Here is a 19,195-nt window from a genome sequence, read left to right on the forward strand (position 1 = left end):
CCTGATTTAGTGATTATTAGGCATAGAGAGAAAGTTGACAAAGTAAAAATAGTAGATTTTCAAATATGATACCATGATATAATCAAAAGGATCCTAGGAAAAAATGTATTTTTTTGGAACAAGCTCTTCAGTCTATTTCCACAGTCTCTGAACTCTCAGTGGGAATTTGGAGCGTGGTAACTTGGCAATGGCATTGAAACTGCCTTGTAAAATACTGAAGTACTGAGTAAAAGATAGGAATTGTCCAAAGGCACTTTGTATAGATCAGAGAAAAATATATCTCATGTTGTATTTATGCTTCAGGAAAAGTCAGTACAAGTTTCTCTCAGAGCATGGAAGAAAGAATACTTAAGTTAGCCATTTGATGTTCTTGGCAGTTTTCTTTATAGGAGACTTTTATTTAAATTGAGTCTAAAAAGGTTGTGTTAGCTTCTTATTTAGGTAAGAAGTGCTAGACAGAAGGAATCCTATATAATAAAGAGCTAATATGCAAGTGGTCGCCATGCCGTAATGGCTCAGACACTCAACACTGGGGAGAAAGGAATGGGGGGACCAGCCAGGCACAAATGAGCTCGCAAGAGAGGAATGGGGACTGGCCAGGCTGCGGCCCGGAAAAGGGACAAGCCTCACACCCCGTGGTCCCGGTCGCCAGTGGCTGCGCCTGCACCTGCAGCCCAGGAGAGGGACAAGCCGCCCGCCCCATGGTCCCGGGCACCTGCGGCTGCAGCCAGCCCCTGCAAAGCCGGTCCGGGTCCTGGGTGCCTGCAGCCAGCCAGAGGGAGGGAAGCCCGGGTCCCGGGTGCCTGGGACCGGCCAGAGGAGGGAATCCTGGGTCCCAGGTGTGGGGCAAGGCAGAGGCGGTTAGAGGCGATCAGGCCAGCAGGGGAGCAGTTAGGGGCGATCAGGCAGGCAGGCAGAGGTGGTTAAGGGCGATCAGGCAGGCAGGCAGGCAGGCGGGCATGCGGTTAGGAGCCAGTGGTTCCAGATTGCAAGAGGCAGTTGGACATCCCCCGAGGGGCCCCAGATTGGAGAGGGTGCAGGCCAGGCTGAGGGACTCGCACCCCCCTCCTTCCATGAATTTTGTGCACTGGGCCTCTAGTAGTATATAAACGGGCAGGGAGATGTTACAAGCATGGCTTGCTTTAGGAAACTGGCTGTTGGGAAGAGTTGTAGGTGTTACACCAGGTCATTTATAATGTTTCCCCAGAAAGTGCTTCAGTTTTATATTCAGGGGTGTCATTAAAGATTTTTAACTAGATCGGGCTTGAATATTAGAAACAGCAATATTTAATTTAATGAATTTTGAAAAGCTCTGTTACCACTGTGAAAAATAAGCAGTAGAGGAATGAGACTGGAAATAGGGAGGGTGGTTAAAGTGTTTTACTAGCCCAGATGGAGAAATACCCTGAATCTGGTCACTGGCGTGAAGATGGAGATAAAGTGTTTTGAAAAAGAAGGAATTGTGGGGACTTGATGACCAATGTGACTGGGTAGAAGATTGGGGGTGAGGGAGAGCTTAAATGATAATTTTCAGAAAAATTAAATATATTATATTCTGTAGTAAACACACAGTTACCTAGGGAGTCTCTTAAAAATGTAACTGAGTCCAGAAGTTTTCTTTATAGGCTGTTTGTATACTTTGACCGAATAAGAACCAGCTCCATTGCTTTCCCATGCATGGATCTATTCATAAATTATCAGAAAAATGGGGTGTTGGATGAGCCATTTAAAGGGAATATTCCTATTGTTATACATAAAATTGATTGAAATAGTACATTTTAAAATAAACCTGATGGCTTTAGAATAAATGAATTACCTCCACTACTCACCAGCCTGCCATGACCTTCTTTGAACTCCTTTTTCATTAAGGATTTCAGGACAATCCACTGTTGTGGTCATTTAGAGAAAATGTTGAAGTGTTTTTTACTTTTTCTTTCAGCTCCATGGGAAAAAACGACATATCAGAGCACTGTTGATTGACAGAGTAATGTTGCAGCATGAGGTAAATACCTTTTTAAAATCAAGATGACTTTTTTAAATGACAGTTTTCCAGATGAATATTTAATTATTTGTGTTACTTCATAATTAAATGAGCTTTTAGTACAAACTTTTGAGATTTGATTTACATTGATTTCTTTTTGTAGCTACGAACACTAACTGTTGAAGGTTGTGAGTACAAAAAGGTACATCAAGATATGATCAGAGATCTTCTTCGTTTATCTACAAGTTCATACAGTCAGGTAAGGCCTAGTCTAAACACCACTCTCCCCCACTCTCCCATTTTATTACATGCAATCTAAATATCCCTATTTTAACCAGGGAGTTTAAATTTATTGACATAGAGAACATCTTTCAAATTGTAAATATATTCATGCTAATTTTGCTAGTCTTTTAAAAATAATTATTTTTGCTGTGCGTAATTGCTTCTCCAATTAAAAAAAATTAATTGAGGTTGATGGATAGTGCTAGTGTAATGTTGCTACCACTTAATTAAATCACATCATAAAGGCCATGTAATCCCTCCTAGGTGCTATGTTTGGATTTTAGAAAGCTGCTACCATGTGAATTATGGGGTCTATCCTTTAAGGTAGTATGGGACCAAGAGATTATCTCTAATCATGGAAAACTGAAAAAAGTAAAAGATTCATGTACAGCTAATTATTCTGTATTTATAAAATAATATAAATTGGGAAACTAGACTCTAACCCAGATATTTCACCTAAACTTACCTTGGAAAGGGTTTAGAATATGTACTGTGTGTTGTTTTTATATTTACACTGAATATTTTGCTTATGTTATAAAATATGTGGAGATAACATATGTATTGAAAATGTTAAGTTCTGTGTTTTAGAGAAAATCAGACTTTTCATCAAGAGTAACTCGGAATAAAGAAGTTTAATATTCTGCTGATTATGTTACTGATCAAATGCATACTGGTTCCGTTCAGTCTCTCCTTTATAAAAAATATTTGTACTGATGTAACCTAAATCGTAGATATGGTTGGTGGTCATGCTTTTCTTTTGATAAAAAGATAATTATTTGTTTTTGTTAAGGCATTGCTTTGATATATTTTTCTATTATAGTATTTAAATTTTTACTTTATGATAATTCATTTAGAAATTTTTGTAGTTTGTCTACCATTGAATAAAAGTCCTCTGTTAATGATACTCTCTCTAGGTCAGAAATAAGGCTCAGCAGACATTTTTTGCTGCCTTGGGAGCATATAACTTCTGCTGCAGAGATATCATTCCCTTGGTTTTGGAGTTCTTACGACCTGACAGACAAGATGTCACGCAACAGCAGTTCAAGGTACAGTTATTTTTTGTTTTGTTTTACTATAACAATTTTCAAACATACAGAAAAGTTGAAATAAATAATTCTTCAGTGACTATCTGTATGTCCACCATTCAGGTACTGTCTTTACCATTTTAAAGCTTTATTTACCTTATCTCATATCTATTTCTTCAGCCATCTTATTTTTTTATGTATTTCAAAGTAAGTTGAAGACATCAGTGTACTTCACAGGTATAGTTTATTTTTTTTCTCCCTAATTATTTACTTAAATTGTTTATCAAAACCGTTTAGGGTAATGTGACCACTGTGAAGGAGGGCCTAACATAGTGAGTTTGAACAACTGAGAGAAAGCTTGTGTGATTAGCACAGAAGAGGAAGGAAATGATGCAAGATAAGGAAAATACTACCTCTCATAGGGATGCAATCTAGAGTATAGGTGATATATAATGATCATTTATACCATCAGATAGAACTGGGGCTGATTGAAAGTGATTTATGAAGGAGAATTGATAAGACTTGGTAGTTGAATGTGGGGGGGGCTGAAAAAAGGAAGTATCTAAATCATTAAAGTTCTGCATTGTACACCTGGTTGTTGGGTACATCAGAGAGAGGAGACTAGATTATAAATTAACTAGAGGCCCAGTGCATGAAAATTCATGCACTGGGGGGGGGGGGGGGGAGGGTCCCTTAGCCCGGCCTGCCCCCTCTCACGCAGCGGGAGGCGACCCAGAGATCAGGGGAAGGTGACACCCCATCACACCTCTGCCTGAGGTGCAGCGCAAGCCTCGGCAGGCCCTGGTTACCTAAGCCTCGGGCGGCCCTGCGCAGCTGGGGGCTGAGGGGACTGGAGACTCCGGAAGCAGGCTTGCGGAGCGGCCAGGCCCGCCTAGGGGCAGGCCCAGCCTTGCCACGTGCCTGCCACCTCGGCAGGGATGAGTGGACTGGGCACCACCATCTTGTGGCTATGGGTGCCTCCATCTTTGAGGGCATGGCAGTCACTTAGCATATTCCCTCCTTATCGGCTGCAGGCGCCACAATCTTTGCGACAGCGTGAGGGTCAATTAGCATATTTCATCTCTATTAGGTAGGATTTGTTTGGACAAGTTTAATTTAATGTAGTTTCAATAAACTAAGAGGCAAGGCAGTTAGACATCTGAGTTTGGATTTAAAAATACTGTTTCAGTGTATATTAATGATAATTGAAATCTTTAGACATGGGTACGAGAGCCTAGGAGGAGAGTGAGGCAGGACCAGGAGGCAGGTGTTGGGAAAACTTCATTAGAAGCCTAAGAAGAAGAGGTAACTGAGAAGGGAAAGGTAATAAATACATAATAAAATAAGGAGGAATTACAGACGATAACGAGACTTCTTTCTAGAAGGAAGACTCATCCAGTGCTGTCAGTTGCTTTCTGGAAAGAGTTAAGATGAGAACTAAAGTTAAAGTTCCTTAAACTTAGCCTGTAAAGACAGGTCGACAAACTATAGCTTGGGCTCAGTCACTTGCTTTTATAAGTTTTATTGGAACACAGCCATGTCCATTCGTTTATGTATTGTCTATAGCTATTTTATGCTATAGTGACAGGTGAGTAGTTTCCACAGAGACTGTATGGCCAATTATTTACTACATGATCCTTAATGGAAAAAATGGGCTGTGCGCCCACTCCCCACCCCACTCCCCACCCCAATGTAGAAGGTATAACTCACTGTGAGGTATGTTATTGATCTTGTTGGAAGCATTTTAAATGTACAAAATCAGATAGGTTAAGTAATATCAAAATAGAAAAATGTCTGTTAGATCAGATCAGTATAGGTGAGCTTAACAGTGACCTTAAGAGAACTTGTAAAGATGAGTACAGCATCAGGTGGGTAAGAAGTCTGATCGGAGTTCAGGTAGGGTGAATGTTTTGGTACTAATAGTTCTTTTCATTGAAAAGGGATACCTATTGAACTTTTATGACTAGAAAATACACAGTATAATTAAGTAACCTAGTTTTTATATACTTAGGAAAATACATGGGAAAGATATGTTAACTACTTTAGAAATCATTCTACACATTATGCTCTAAAATGCTGAGTGATATATGTAGTTCATGATCTTTACAATATAGTTGTAGTACATGAGAATTGGGATGGAAGCTTTGTCTTAAAAACAAAATCCTTTCACTTTTATATTACCCTAATAGCCATTTTTTTGAGCTATTAAATGACTTAGAGAAAATATTACTGAATGACACTTAAATGTCAAGTTCAAATTTCTAAAAGTACCATGCCAAACAAATATGTGAACCTATTTTACTAAACGGAATCAAGAATTTAATCAGTGTTTAGTACATTTAAAACCATCGTGTAGGTGAGTGGCTTCTTAGCTCCCATATTAATTTTTTCCTGCAGGGTGCCTTGTATTGTCTCCTTGGAAATCACAGTGGCGTATGCTTGGCAAACCTTCATGATTGGGACTGTATTGTACAGACTTGGCCAGCAATTGTTTCTTCTGGTCTTAGCCAAGCCATGTCCCTGGAAAAACCATCAATAGTGAGACTGTTTGATGACCTTGCAGAAAAGATTCATCGTCAGTATGAAACAATTGGCTTGGACTTCACAGTAAGCATAGCCATTTTGTAATTCAGATTTTAGTGGAAATACTACCCTGTTAAAATGCTTTCCTATTTTTCTTATCTTTTTTTCTGTAATAATGTTCTTGATAATTAATTTTTAAAAGCATTTGGTTTGTTTTCTTTGTGGTCTTTACTGTAGATAGCAGGGTGGAGTAGGAGGTTGGAGCATGGCCAGGAGTGAGCTAGACTGCTCTCTTCCAAGGGGCCACAAAGGGTTATTACATTGTTGTAATTATCATTATTCCCTGTACACGCTGTGGCCTCATTTTTCAAAGAATTGATATTTTAGAGTGCTATTCATACTGGCCACTGGGTTCATAATTTATAGTGAAGAAAATAGGAATGGAATGATTTGACAAATGAAAAAGTAGAGAATATCAGGTTCCTGGGTGCTCAAATGGAGAGATGTAGCAGTAGATCATCTATCTACAAACCTTCAAATGCGTATTAGGCACCCATTGGAATCAGGATGGCTAAAGGAGATGTGAGCACAGTTGAATGCTCCTCTTCTCTACAGTGGTTATGTTGGCTTAAAAATCACTGCTCTAAATGTATTCCTTTTTTATGACACAGTTTTGCTATTTACAGTTGTCGTTAGATTAAACTGCTAAAAATTTTTTTTAATTGAAATGTAATTCACATTCAAAACATTCACTCAACAATAGTGTATTCACAGGGTTGTACAACTATCACTACTCTAATTCCAGAACCTTTTCCTCAGTCCAAAAGAAACTGTATACCCAGCATCAGTTACTTCCCTAGTTCCCCCAAACCTGTAGCCTCTGAAAACCACTCGTCTACTTTCTTTCTCTGTGAACTTAACTATTATGGACATTTCATATAAATGGAATCATACAATATGTGGCCTTTTATATCTGGCTTCATTCACTTAACATAATATTGTCAAGATTCATCCATGTTGTAGTATGTGTCAATACTTCACTTTTCCCCCCTGGCTTTTCTTTTTAATAAGATTCCCAAGTCATGTGTTGGAATAGCAGAATTACTTCAACAATCAAAAAACCCCTCTACCAACCAGATAATGCCTAGCTTAGAAGAAATAAAAGAAGGACTTAGACGCCAACAAGTAAAGAATGCTGATGCCCTAAGGTAATTAAACGTGCCTACTTGTCAAAGGAGATTACATTATAGATAGTGGGTTTTAGATATCTCTAAAATATAGGTGAACCATAACTATGTAATAAAATTTACACATTGATTCTGTAAAAAATACAAAAATGTTAGGAAATAATCATTGTGAAGATCCCGGATTGACACTTCTAGCTATGAAGTTGGGAAACACCATCTTAAAGTAAACTTAATCTTAATATCATATCTTTTTTCAGTGTGAGTTCTCTTTGATTTTTAAGTACAAATATTAAAAACTAAAGTTCAACACATTTATCTTTCATAGCACTTATAAATAATTGCTTTTTGATCAGATTTATACAAATTTGTATCAGGATATCAGTAACCTGTTTCTAGATTTTTTAATCCAAAGCACTTCAGTGCTTCAGTGATAAAACTCAAGCAGGGGCCTTCCTATCTTGATTTGTTTCTTTGCCTTATGAATATGCTTATTACTTTTTTCCAATATCTCTATATAAAAATAATAAACTTTTATATAGTAGCCTACCTTATGTATATACTTGGAATGCCACATGAGGACATGTTCGGACACTCACAAATTGACTTTTGAATGTCCACTCAGGAACAGTTGAGTTGCTCTGTACCTAGCATAATACTTTTTTTTGTTTTCTTTGTACCCTTCATGTTCTTTTCCCAGTGTCTCTGTTCATCCATTTGCTTTTACTCTGGTTTGCTTCTCACCAGTGAGAGGGTGAATCTAGCCAGAATTTGAATTTATATTATTACTTTGTCTATGTTCATCTTAGTACTTTGTTAAAACAATACCTCACCTGAACTTTTTTTTTTAAGGAACTATGAAAATTTGGTAAACACTTTGCTAGATGGTGTGGAGCAGAGAAATCTGTAAGTACATAAATTTTTTAATTCTCAAAGCTTTTATTTTAAATACTATAGGAGTTTTCTGTCCTGGAGGCCATGAAAGACTGTATCACAAAAATATTGTGGTCTGATTCATGAATTTACAAGACTAAGAGGGGAAGTTTGGGGCTAATGATAGGAGGGATGTTCTTCAGTATACCTATTTTAATTTGGGATACTTAAAAATTTTTCAAATTCAGTTGTGTTTTTTTGTTTTGTTTTTGTTAAGTGGTTTTATGAGCAGTGTGTTTTGTTATTTTGTCTCCCCCCCCCCTTTTTTTTTTAGGCCCTGGAAATTTGAGCATATTGGCATTGGGCTTCTGTCTCTACTCTTGAGAGATGACCGAGTGTTACCTCTTCGTGCCATACGTTTTTTTATTGAGAATCTCAACCATGATGCGATTGTAGTTCGAAAGGTAGATATTTTATTTTAGTTACAATCTTGGGTTTGAGAATTTTTACCTCACATGAAGCCTTTAAATTCTTCACAAACAAGACTCAATAAATATCTTGGAGTGCATTGATTTGAAGTCTTCTACTTTGGGTTGAGAGATGATAACTCGGCTAATAAATACATGAGGACATGTTCGGACACTACCTTTTAGCACTGGAGATATAGCAGGGAACAAGTTTACAGGTTAATGGGAAAGATTGACTTTGAGAAGTTAATTATATGAAGTGGTACAGGAAGCGAAAGATGTCTGAGGATACAACTTTTTGGTTTTACTCGCAAAGTATTCGGGGTGGGGTACAAGGTGGGACTGACCTAGGCTGGTACATGGGAGAAAGATCCTTAAGAAATGTTTTGGCTGAGATTTGAAGAATGAGCATGTATTGGTGTAATGAAGAAAAGATCAAAGTTTTCTAGGCAGAGACTAGCATGAAGGATGAAGGTTCAAGAGTAAGAACTGTGAGTGACTCCTTCCAGGTCAGATTTAGCACTCACATGTGCCACCAGGTATCACTGGGTGAGGTATTTCTTGATTCTTGAAAGAAATCCAGCTTCTCCTTTGATTAAGGCAGGCAACCATTTAAGAGATTTAAAAAGTTGACACATCCACCTTGTTTCGTTTTCAGATGGCAATCTCAGCTGTTGCTGGTATTCTTAAGCAGCTAAAAAGGACCCATAAAAAGCTGACCATCAACCCCTATGAAATCAGTAAGTACTACCAAATGTAATTAATAGTGCTTCTCAGCAGACTTGGAAGTTTCTTTCAAAGTATATAGTTCTTGATCTCAAATATTTTTCTATACAACTATAGAAGTGTAAAATTATTTTAATACAGAGTTTAAAATCTATACTTATAATAGGGTAATATGCAAATTGGTTGGGATGCCGTCACATAATGATCAGCAGGAGGGTGGGGCAGCGAGCTACAAGCAGGGGAGAGCTACAGGAGGGCGGGGCAGCGAGTTACAGCGGAGAGCTATGAGCGGCGGTGGGTGGGGCAGCCAGCTGAGGCAAGCGGCAGCGAGCTACTCACGCATGGATTCATGCGCAGGGTCACTAGTATTATAAAGGAAAACAGTTGGCTTCGTAAAAACTAGTGATATACATGGTCAGTCTTGCCTTGTGCCAATTGTAATAGAGTCCTTTTTTGAAGACCGAGTCACACTAATCCTATTGATTAAAAGTTGAGAATAATTATTGCACACATATTTTTAAGTTCATCAAATGTAATTTGTCTTTTCCTCAGGCGGATACCCTAAATCCACCCAAATTCTTGCTGGTGATAGGCCTGATAATCATTGGTTGCATTATGATAGCAAAAGTGTACCAAAAACTAAAAAAGAATGGGAGTCAAGTTGCTTTGTGGAAAAAACTCACTGGGGATACTACACCTGGCCACAGTAAGTACAACTTCCCATGCACCGTATTATTAAACTGATTATCTTTGATATAATCTGTTTTATCTTTGAACTTCTGGGGATGATCAGAGGCATTTGAAGCAGTTAGAAGGACTTGACCACCAAAAATACACACTCTTCAGGTTTTTCCCTCTTCCTCTTTTTCTTGACTCTTGCCAATGCTATGCCTTGATCCTGCCTCTTTTCTTGTTTTTCCACCGAAACCCTTAGACTTCCTTAGGCCCACCATTATATGTCTAAGGTGTTTGTTAATAGCATCTCTTAATTATATTCCTACCTATTAATACTAAACATGCCAAAACCAGCCCAGAGAAATGCTTGTTTTATCTCTTATTGTTGACTCCAATAACTTCTTTCATAAGAACACAGTGATCTGATAGATTTTTTTAAGGCCAGGACTGTTAGTGATGTACTCCTATCCCCAAACATGGCATCTAATTAGAGTTTCTTAAAAGTACCTTTAATGCATTCTATTCACGAAACTCTGATATATTTTCTTGTGTATTACAATTTAAACTCTTACTGTGTAGGACTATGGTTGTTTATGCTGGTGTGGAAGAACAGCCCAAGCTTGGCAGGAGCAGGGAGGATTTGACAGAGGTAAGCATTCCATTTTCACCATGATAGCACTTACTCTGGTTCAAATGCAACTTACTTGTAGCCAGATCCATTTCAAATTCAGTTCATTTTTCTCCCCAATTTGTATGTTTCAGTATAGCAGTGGGTTAAATACCAGTAAATGTGTACTCCCTTACTCCACCCCACCCATCTCCCTTATTCCCCCCCATTCTGTTAGAGCCAGGTGGCTGGAGTCTTTTTGTATCTAAGGTTACTCTCAAGTTACTACCCCACTTGGCACTCACTTGGGCACTACTGTGTATAGTTATCGGCTTGTTTTTTTGTACCATTTCTGTCTAAAAAGCTTCTTGAAAGCAAGGATAATGACTGGCTTTTGGTTTTTTATTGTATGTAAATGATAGTTACCCAGTACATAGATGTTTATAGATTTAACTTAGAACTCCTTAGTCTTCACAAATCATTTCTCAGCTTGAGAGTTGACTTGAGGGCTTTTAAGTTTATGTCTTCCTCAATTAAGTTACTGGTATAGTAGATGCATTTTCTAATTCTGAACAAAGTTTATCTTTTAACTTCTGATGCTATATAAATATGGAAATATTTTGCTGGAGTTGGGTGTGCAATTTGGGGACTTCTTCTAAATTTCACAGAAGATGGTACAGTAACATAAAGCCTTCATTTCCTAAGCAGAAGATTTTTTGGTTTTAATTCACAGTTTGAGAAATGGAATCCATACTTGAAGATGAAGGAAACTTAGCTACTCTTATGGATTTTGCATTTTTAGGAAGTGATATTACATGGATTTTAGAAAGCCTCTATGAGAATTAAAGATTCTTTCTTTTTTTAAAACATATTTTTATTGATTTCAGAGAGGAAGGGAGAGAGAGACAGAAACATCAATGATGAGAGAGAATCACTGATTGGCTGCCTCCTGCAGGCCTCCTACTGGGGATTGAGCCTGCAACCCAGGCATGCGCCCTTGACCAGAATCAAACTTGGGACCCTTCAGTCTGCAGGCTAATGCTATGTCCACTGAGCCAAACCATCTAGGACTAAAAATTCTTTAGAACAAAAATAGTAGCTTACTGTTAGGTATCAAAACTTTATAGATGAATTTTAATGTTTTCAGAATTGTTTTTAAATACATTTTAAACACTAAATGTTCTTTTCCTTTAACTTTACAGGCAGAACAGATCATATTTGATCATTTTTCTGATCCTAAGTTTGTTGAACAGTTAATTACTTTTCTATCTTTAGAAGACAGAAAAGGAAAAGATAAATTTAATCCTCGACGTTTTTGCCTCTTTAAGGTAACTTATTTATATGCCTTCTTCATAAAGCTTAGTGACTGTCAGTTTGTAGGTTTATACGTTTTAAAGTATTTGATCAAAGTTTGAGTTTAGTCATCTCTTATTTTCATTTAAAATGGCTCTGAAAGTTATGCCAATAATATTGATCTTGCCTTATTGTCCTAGCACTCTATATTAAAAAAGGCTTTTTTCCCCTTTATCTTTGTAATTAGCAGTTGAAGCAAACAAAAAACCCACAAAACTAGATCCATTTGATGTTCATGTTATTTTTTTAAAGGGTGTGTATGCTATTTTTAAGGTCAGAAAGATTATTAATTTCTGTTTTATTTATTAACAGTACCTCTAAGTTAAAATGATAAGAATACTGTCATTTTACATGGCACAATAAAATATAAAGTTCTAGAAGGGAGACTGGGGTTTTGTTTTAAGCACAGTAGTAATATAGTAAACAAATGGAGATGGTAGTCATTTAAGTACTGAGGAACTTTATCTTTGTTTTTATAGGGTATATTCAGAAATTTTGATGATGCCTTTTTGCCAGTGCTGAAGCCCCACTTAGAACGTTTGGTTGCAGATTCACATGAAAGCACCCAGCGATGTGTTGCAGAAATTATAGCTGGTTTAATCAGAGGTTCTAAGCATTGGACATTTGAGAAGGTGATGTATTTGTACATTCCCTATTAAAGCTACATTTTCCATTTATGTAGTAAGTCCCAGCACATTAAGTCCATTTCCATTCATAGTTGATTCATTCAACAAATATTTGCTGAGTTCCTAATAGAGGTGAAGAACCGCTTCTATTACTGAGTAATTTGTATGAGTAAGTATGCAATGAGGAGAACATGAATAAGTGCTTCCAAATTGCTTGAGTATCTTTATTATTATTTATTTCTTTATTTTGTAATATATTTTTATTGGTTTCAGAGAGGAAGGGAGAGGGAGAGAGAGGTAGAAACATCAATGATGAGAGAGAATCATTGACCAGCTGCCTTCTGCACGCCCCTTACTGGGGATCGAGCCCGAAACCTGGGCATGTGTTTTGTTTTGTTTTTTAAATCCTCACCCAAGGATGTTTTTCCATTAATTTTCAAAGAGAGGGAAAGACAGAGAAATATCAATATGAGAGAAACCCATCGATTGGCTGCCTCCTACACAGGCCCGACCAGGGCCCAGGCTGGGGAGGAACGTGCAACTGAGGTAGATGCCCTTGGCCGGAATCGAACCTGGGACACTTCAGTCTGCAGGCCGACACTCTATCCACTTAGCTAGACCAGCTATGGCTCTTTTTTTTTTTTTTATGCTTTTTTCATCTAATGTAATAATGAAAGCAAAAGTATTCATATTTCCTAAGATAGCCATAAATGCACTCTTGAACTTCTTACTGGAACAGTGTTTGATACTCTAATGTTTAGGTTGTATTTATGTAATGTTTAGAATGACATATTAATAAAGTAATCTGTTAAAACAAAAAAAAAAATTGAAGTGTTCAATTCCATATTGCTTTTGAATATAAGTCACAACCCCTTGGTATATAGGCAACATTCAATATCTTTTAAATTTTGAATTATTTGCCAACATTAGGGGAAAATCAGGATATGTCATATAAAAATATTTCTGTTTCCCTTGAAAAATACGAAGGTCCTGGAATGCTGGTTCCACATTATTTCATTGTATCTGTTGCTGGTGCTGCTCCTGGGCTTCTCCTTCATGCGGCACTCTCTAGTTCTCATTAAACCCCTTCTCGGCCCCTTTCCCCATCTACACAGCACATTTGGTCTTACAGGCACTTTGAATTTGACACCCTTCTTTTGAGTATCCTGCTTTTTAAGTGTAAAATTTAGTTCTATATATCTGCCCTAAGGTTAGTTTCTTAGCATAATGCACTAGGCTGAGAATAACCAGGTAAAATGTCTGCAATGCCTGAATATAAGGTAGGCCACCATTTCCTCAAAGAAAACACACAAATATTGTTTTGGGCCAACTTAATTACACATACTTTTAGGAGGCATATGAATGCTTTTTAATTTGTTAATTTAGTTATATGTATTAACATCACTTATTAAAAAAAAACTTTGTTAATTTGTATTATTGCCTTTTTCCTCTTCACATATCATGAATCAATTTTATTTGTTTTATTTATTTTTAAAATAAGCTATTGATTTTAGAGAGGAAGGGAGAGGGGGAGAGAAACATTGATCCGCTGCCTCTTGCATACCACTTACTGGGGATCAAGCTGGGCATGTGCCCTGACTGGGAATCAAATTGGCGACCTCTCAGTGCATGGAGTGACACTCAGCCAACTGAGACACCCGGGCCAGGGCTCTTATTATTACTTTTAATCAGTGCCTGATGCTACCACTGGAAACTTATCGCAAGCCCTCCCTCCCCATTCGTCCTTTTGACTCAAGTGCAGTCCATGGACATCACTTGGTAGCTTGTTAGGAAAGGAGGATCTCAGGTCCCACCCTGATCTAATGAGTCAGTCTGCATTTGATCAAGATCCCAAGGTGATTTGTATTCTCATTAAACTGTGATAAGCATCTCTAAATATATTTACAATCTCTGTATAACTGAACATTTCTTAAAGGCTATTGATAGTAATTCAAAACTTGGTATTTGAAGATTATACTTCAGGCTAATAAGAAATTGTCTTAAAATGTCATATCTTGCCTAACCGGTTTGGCTCAGTGGATAGAGCGTCGGCCTGCGGACTGAAGGGTCCCAGGTTCGATTCCGGTCAAGGGCATGTACCTTCGTTGTGGGCACATCCCCAGAAGGAGGTGTGCAGGAGGCAGCTGATCAATGTTTCTCTCTCATCGATGTTTCTAACTCTCTCTCCCTCTCCCCTCCTCTCTGTAAAAAAATCAATAAAAAATATATTTTTAAAAAATGTCGCATCTTTCTAAAGTAGGATTCAATTAAATGACCTCAATAAGCACAAACTTTTTTAAGTGATTATAGTCCTTAGTCACAGAATTTTTAAAAAATTATTACTGATTTTTTAGATAAGGGAGAGAAAGGGAGAGAAACATTTCTAAGAGACATCATCAATTGGCTGCCTCTTGTACACCTCCTACTTGTACACTGGGGATCGAGCCCACAACCTGGGTATGTGCCCTGACTAAGAACTGAACTGGCGACCTCTTGGTTCATCCACTGAGCCACACCGGCTGGGCAAGCACACAAAATTTTGAAATGATGGAGGGTTTTTTCCAGCCCAGTATGCTATATTATTCAAAAATTTAAAGAGAGAACTTCTCTTTAAGAGAAATTATATGATTTTGTAAGGAATCATATAAGGGGTCTCCTTTTCTGAATAATTTTTTGGAAAAACAAAGTCACATTATAACTGGGTGTGTGTGATGATAATATAGTGAAGTTACTTTTCTGGATTATTTAGGTGTTCTAAGAAGTAACTTTTTTAAAAGAAATAATTTAAATGCAGTATCAGTTTGTGTGTTTATATGTTTCCTGGAAAAGAGCCGAAGACAAATGTTCTGAGTATTTTCCCATGCATTTTGCTTTGGGTAGGTGGAGAAGCTTTGGGAGCTTCTGTGCCCTCTGCTTAGAACAGCGCTGTCCAACATTACAGTGGAAACTTACAACGACTGGGGAACTTGTATAGCAACATCCTGTGTGAGTTCTGCTTACTTCTGTGTCTAACTGATCTATTCAAACTTTTATACCTTGTCTCAGAATCTGTGAATTCTCATTATACTTCCTGAATCTTGAAATTTTGCTCATAGTTGTGTGATTTTAAAATAATTGGTAATGGTTCTGTTTAGTCTTTCAAATAAGCCTTGAGTGATTATTAATAACCTTAAGAGATTATTATATCCTCTCGGCCATAGTAATACATTGTTTTAGAATAGATGACAAGTCAAATCATATGTAACTTAACATGTAGTAAAAGCCAGATTATGCAAGGTTATCGGTGTTATTTTTAACACTAAATATGTACATAACTTGTATTCTCTGATTTAAAGAAAAGCCATTTAGCTAACAATTTTCTCACTGTTTATCTTTTTAACATGAGCTATGATAACATAATTTGGATTTGACTCACTTGTGACTTTTAATTCGATTTTCTTCCTCTATCCTTTTATTTATAAATAAGATATATATTTATATTTCTAAAATGAAAGGATCTGACTCATTTACAGCATTGTAGGACTTCTGTTTTAATCATTACTTTATATTTCAACACAGGAAAGCAGAGATCCCCGGAAACTTCATTGGCTTTTTGAGCTGCTGTTGGAATCACCATTGAGTGGTGAAGGTGGCTCCTTTGTAGATGCATGGTAAATAAAAAAAAAACTTAAACAGTTAAGAAAAGATAGCATGTTTGTGCTTGATGTATGAATGGGAATGAACTGCCTACATTTCATAACTAGAGTTAACCCTTGAACAACATTGGTTCAAACTGTGCTGGTCCATTTTTATGCAGATTTTTTTTCTCCCCCAAATAAATATACAGTCAGTCCTCTACATCCCCATCTTTCACATCCGAGGGTTCAACCAACCTTGGATGGAAAATACTGTTAGGAATTCTCGGATGCAGAGGGCCAGCTGTGTGCATTGTTCTGTGCCATTTTATATAGGGGACTTGAGCGTCCGCAGATTTTGGCATCCACAGGAAGGTCCTACAGCCAATCCCCCTACAGATACTGAGGGACAATTAAAATTTGGGGGAAGTCTAAAGTTATATGGGGATTTTTGACTGCTCAGGAGTTGGCACCCCTACTCCCCCTGTTGTTCAAGGGTCAACTGTAAATCTTCTATGAGATACGTGATCTATTTCCATACGACATGATACTAAGTACAGTTATTTCTCAATAGGGACAAGAAAAAATGGAAGCAACCTGAGCAATTCAAATATAAGTTAGATTCAGCTTTGATCACTGTCAAATCTATTATATCAGGACTGCCTTTTGTGCTATGACAGTAGTAGCTTCTTTCTCATAGCTTCTCATTGTTCATTCTTTCCCATGAGGAAAGAAGAGAGTAATCTTTTAAGGGAAAATATACTTGGTGGTGTATAAGGAGCTGAGAACAAATTAGTAGATAAGAGAGAGAAATATAGATAATCCTGTTAACATGAAGAATAATTGATTATTTTTCTTAATTAGTGGGGAAATTCTGATACTTTAGAGATTAACTCAAATAGTATTCTGGCACTAGCCATTTTGGCTCAGGGGATAGAGTGTCAGCCTGCGGACTGAAGGGTCCCAGGTTCGAATCCAGTCAAGGGCATGTACCTTGGTTGTGGGCACATCCCCAGTAGGGGGCGTGCCGGAGGCAGCTGATCGATGTTTCTTTCTCATCGATGTTTCTAACTCTCTCTCCTTCTCCCTTCCTCTCTGTAAAAAATCAATAAAATATATTTAAACAAAATATACTTTACCAAAAAAAAAAAAGTAGTATCCTGAAATCATTATTTCTTTTGATTATAGTAGTGGGGATGACAAGAGAATACAAAGAAAATGGTGCAGGAAATATAATAAAATCTTCATAAAGATGCTCTTTTGAATTTGGAGAAATGCCTATTCAAGTCTTTTGTCCATTTTTGAATTAGGTTTTGTGGTTGTTGCTGAGAAAATGAGACAATTTTCAGTGAAACACATGCATCATTAATCTATACCTTCAGTATGTAAAGACTCTAACACAGCTCTCCTGTGTTTTCATTTTAGTCGACTCTATGTACTGCAAGGTGGCCTTGCCCAGCAAGAGTGGAGAGTGCCTGAGCTATTGCACAGACTGTTGAAGTACCTGGAACCCAAACTCACCCAGGTTTACAAAAATGTCAGGGAAAGAATAGGGAGGTAGGTATTATTTTCTCTGTGGTATGGTATACCTCTTGAGCTCTTCTTAGTGAATTTTAATATCTAGGAATGCATACTGATTACGTTACTATTGAGTTTCATAGTATGCTCTTCTTCAGATTTTGTTTTATATGGTGGTGTACACACTAGACAAGAGGCTCTGAATGTAAAATAGGGTGGCAGTGGGCTCACCAAGCCAGAGATGAACAGTTGGCACACCCCGTGTTTATTACCTCAGAGTTGCAGGCACAGCACAAGAGATCTTCTCTAGGAATTGTCTTGGGTGGGTTATAGCTTTTGAGCCCTAGTTTTATTGAGAATGTGGGATCTCTTCTTACGGTACCTGTTTCATTTTATAGTGTGCTGACCTACATATTCATGATAGATGTTTCTTTGCCAAACACCGCGCCAACAGCATCCCCTCGTGTTCCTGAGTTTACTGCTCGAATTTTAGAGAAATTGAAACCCCTCATGGATGTGGATGAAGAAATTCAGAACCATGTCATGGAAGAAAATGGAATTGGTGAAGAAGATGAACGAACTCAGGGCATTAAACTCTTAAAAACTAGTGAGTGGCTAAAATTAGTAGATACTCAAAAACAGACATTTATATTTTCTTAGGGCTTTTTTCCACTCTTTTTATTGTGGTAAAATGTATATAACATAAAATGTACAGTGGCATCAAATACATTCACGTTGTTGTACAACCATCACCATCATCTATCTTTACTACTCTTTTCATCTTGTAAAATTGAAACTGTACTCATGGAGCGATAACTCGTCATTCTCCCCTTGCCCAGCCCCTGTACCCACCATTCTACTTTCTATAAGGTTGGCTATTCCAGTGGTCGGCACACTCATTAGTCAGCAGAGCCAAATATCAACAGTACAACGATTGAAATTTCTTTTGAGAGCCGAAAACCGACTTCTGCGCATGGGATACTGAAGTTTCAATCACACTGTACGTGCGTACCCGCATGTGGTATTTTGTGGAAGGGCCACACTCAAGGGGCCAAAGAGCCGCATGTGGATCGCAAGTCGCAGTTTGCCAACCACTGGGCTAGTCTAAGTGCCTCATATAAGTGAAATCATACATGTTTGCTTTTTTAATTTTGCGTAGTGTTTATTCATCTATTGATGGACATTAGGTTATTTATATTTTGTGCTATCGTGAATAATACTGCTATGAGTATGGATGTGGAAGTATCTGAATCTTTGCTTTCAATTCTTGTGGGTATTGAAAATGAATTGCTGGGCCATATGGTAATTCTGTTTAACCCTGGGGAGGCACCACGTTTTTCATGGTGGCTGCACCATTTTACATACCAGTTCACATTTCTTTCACATCCAGAAAACACTTATTTTCTGTCTTTATAACTATAGCTGTTCTAATTGGTGTAAAGAAGGTATCGCGTGGTTTTGATTTGCATTTCCCTAATGATTAGTTGTTGAGCATCTTTTCATTTGCTTAGTTGTCATTTTTTATCTTCTTTGAAGAAATGCCTATTCAAGTCTTTTGCCCGTTTTTTAATTAGGTTTTGTTGTTGAGTTGTAGTTCTTTATATGTTCTAGATATCAATCAAATAAATCATTGTCATATCTAATGTCATGAAGTTTTCCCTTAGGTTTTCTTCTAAGAGTTTTATAGTTTTGTCCCTTACATTTAAGGTATAAGATATGAGCTTCATTCTTTTTGCTCATG

At 37.5% G+C, this 19,195-nt stretch overlaps 1 protein-coding gene across 2 annotated transcripts in view; it reads left to right on the forward strand.

Annotated features, from left to right (window-relative positions):
- Positions 1 to 19,195, forward strand: part of PSME4 (proteasome activator subunit 4) — a gene marked incomplete at its 5' end in the record, with an annotated part of 88,906 nt that overhangs the window by 59,460 nt on the left and 10,251 nt on the right. For both annotated transcript variants that reach the window (XM_080684664.1, XM_080684665.1), the window contains 16 exons: positions 1,940 to 2,002; positions 2,145 to 2,240; positions 3,178 to 3,309; positions 5,686 to 5,895; positions 6,883 to 7,019; positions 7,848 to 7,901; positions 8,203 to 8,332; positions 8,994 to 9,075; positions 9,614 to 9,767; positions 10,316 to 10,385; positions 11,546 to 11,671; positions 12,176 to 12,328; positions 15,203 to 15,307; positions 15,881 to 15,972; positions 17,362 to 17,493; positions 17,853 to 18,061. In XM_080684664.1, the coding sequence (XP_080540790.1) occupies positions 1,940 to 2,002; positions 2,145 to 2,240; positions 3,178 to 3,309; positions 5,686 to 5,895; positions 6,883 to 7,019; positions 7,848 to 7,901; positions 8,203 to 8,332; positions 8,994 to 9,075; positions 9,614 to 9,767; positions 10,316 to 10,385; positions 11,546 to 11,671; positions 12,176 to 12,328; positions 15,203 to 15,307; positions 15,881 to 15,972; positions 17,362 to 17,493; positions 17,853 to 18,061 (1,945 nt within the window). The remainder of the gene's footprint in view (positions 1 to 1,939; positions 2,003 to 2,144; positions 2,241 to 3,177; positions 3,310 to 5,685; positions 5,896 to 6,882; positions 7,020 to 7,847; positions 7,902 to 8,202; positions 8,333 to 8,993; positions 9,076 to 9,613; positions 9,768 to 10,315; positions 10,386 to 11,545; positions 11,672 to 12,175; positions 12,329 to 15,202; positions 15,308 to 15,880; positions 15,973 to 17,361; positions 17,494 to 17,852; positions 18,062 to 19,195) is intronic.

Source organism: Plecotus auritus (genome assembly GCF_963455305.1).
Source record: "Plecotus auritus genome assembly, chromosome: 8".
Lineage (NCBI taxonomy): Eukaryota > Metazoa > Chordata > Mammalia > Chiroptera > Vespertilionidae > Plecotus > Plecotus auritus.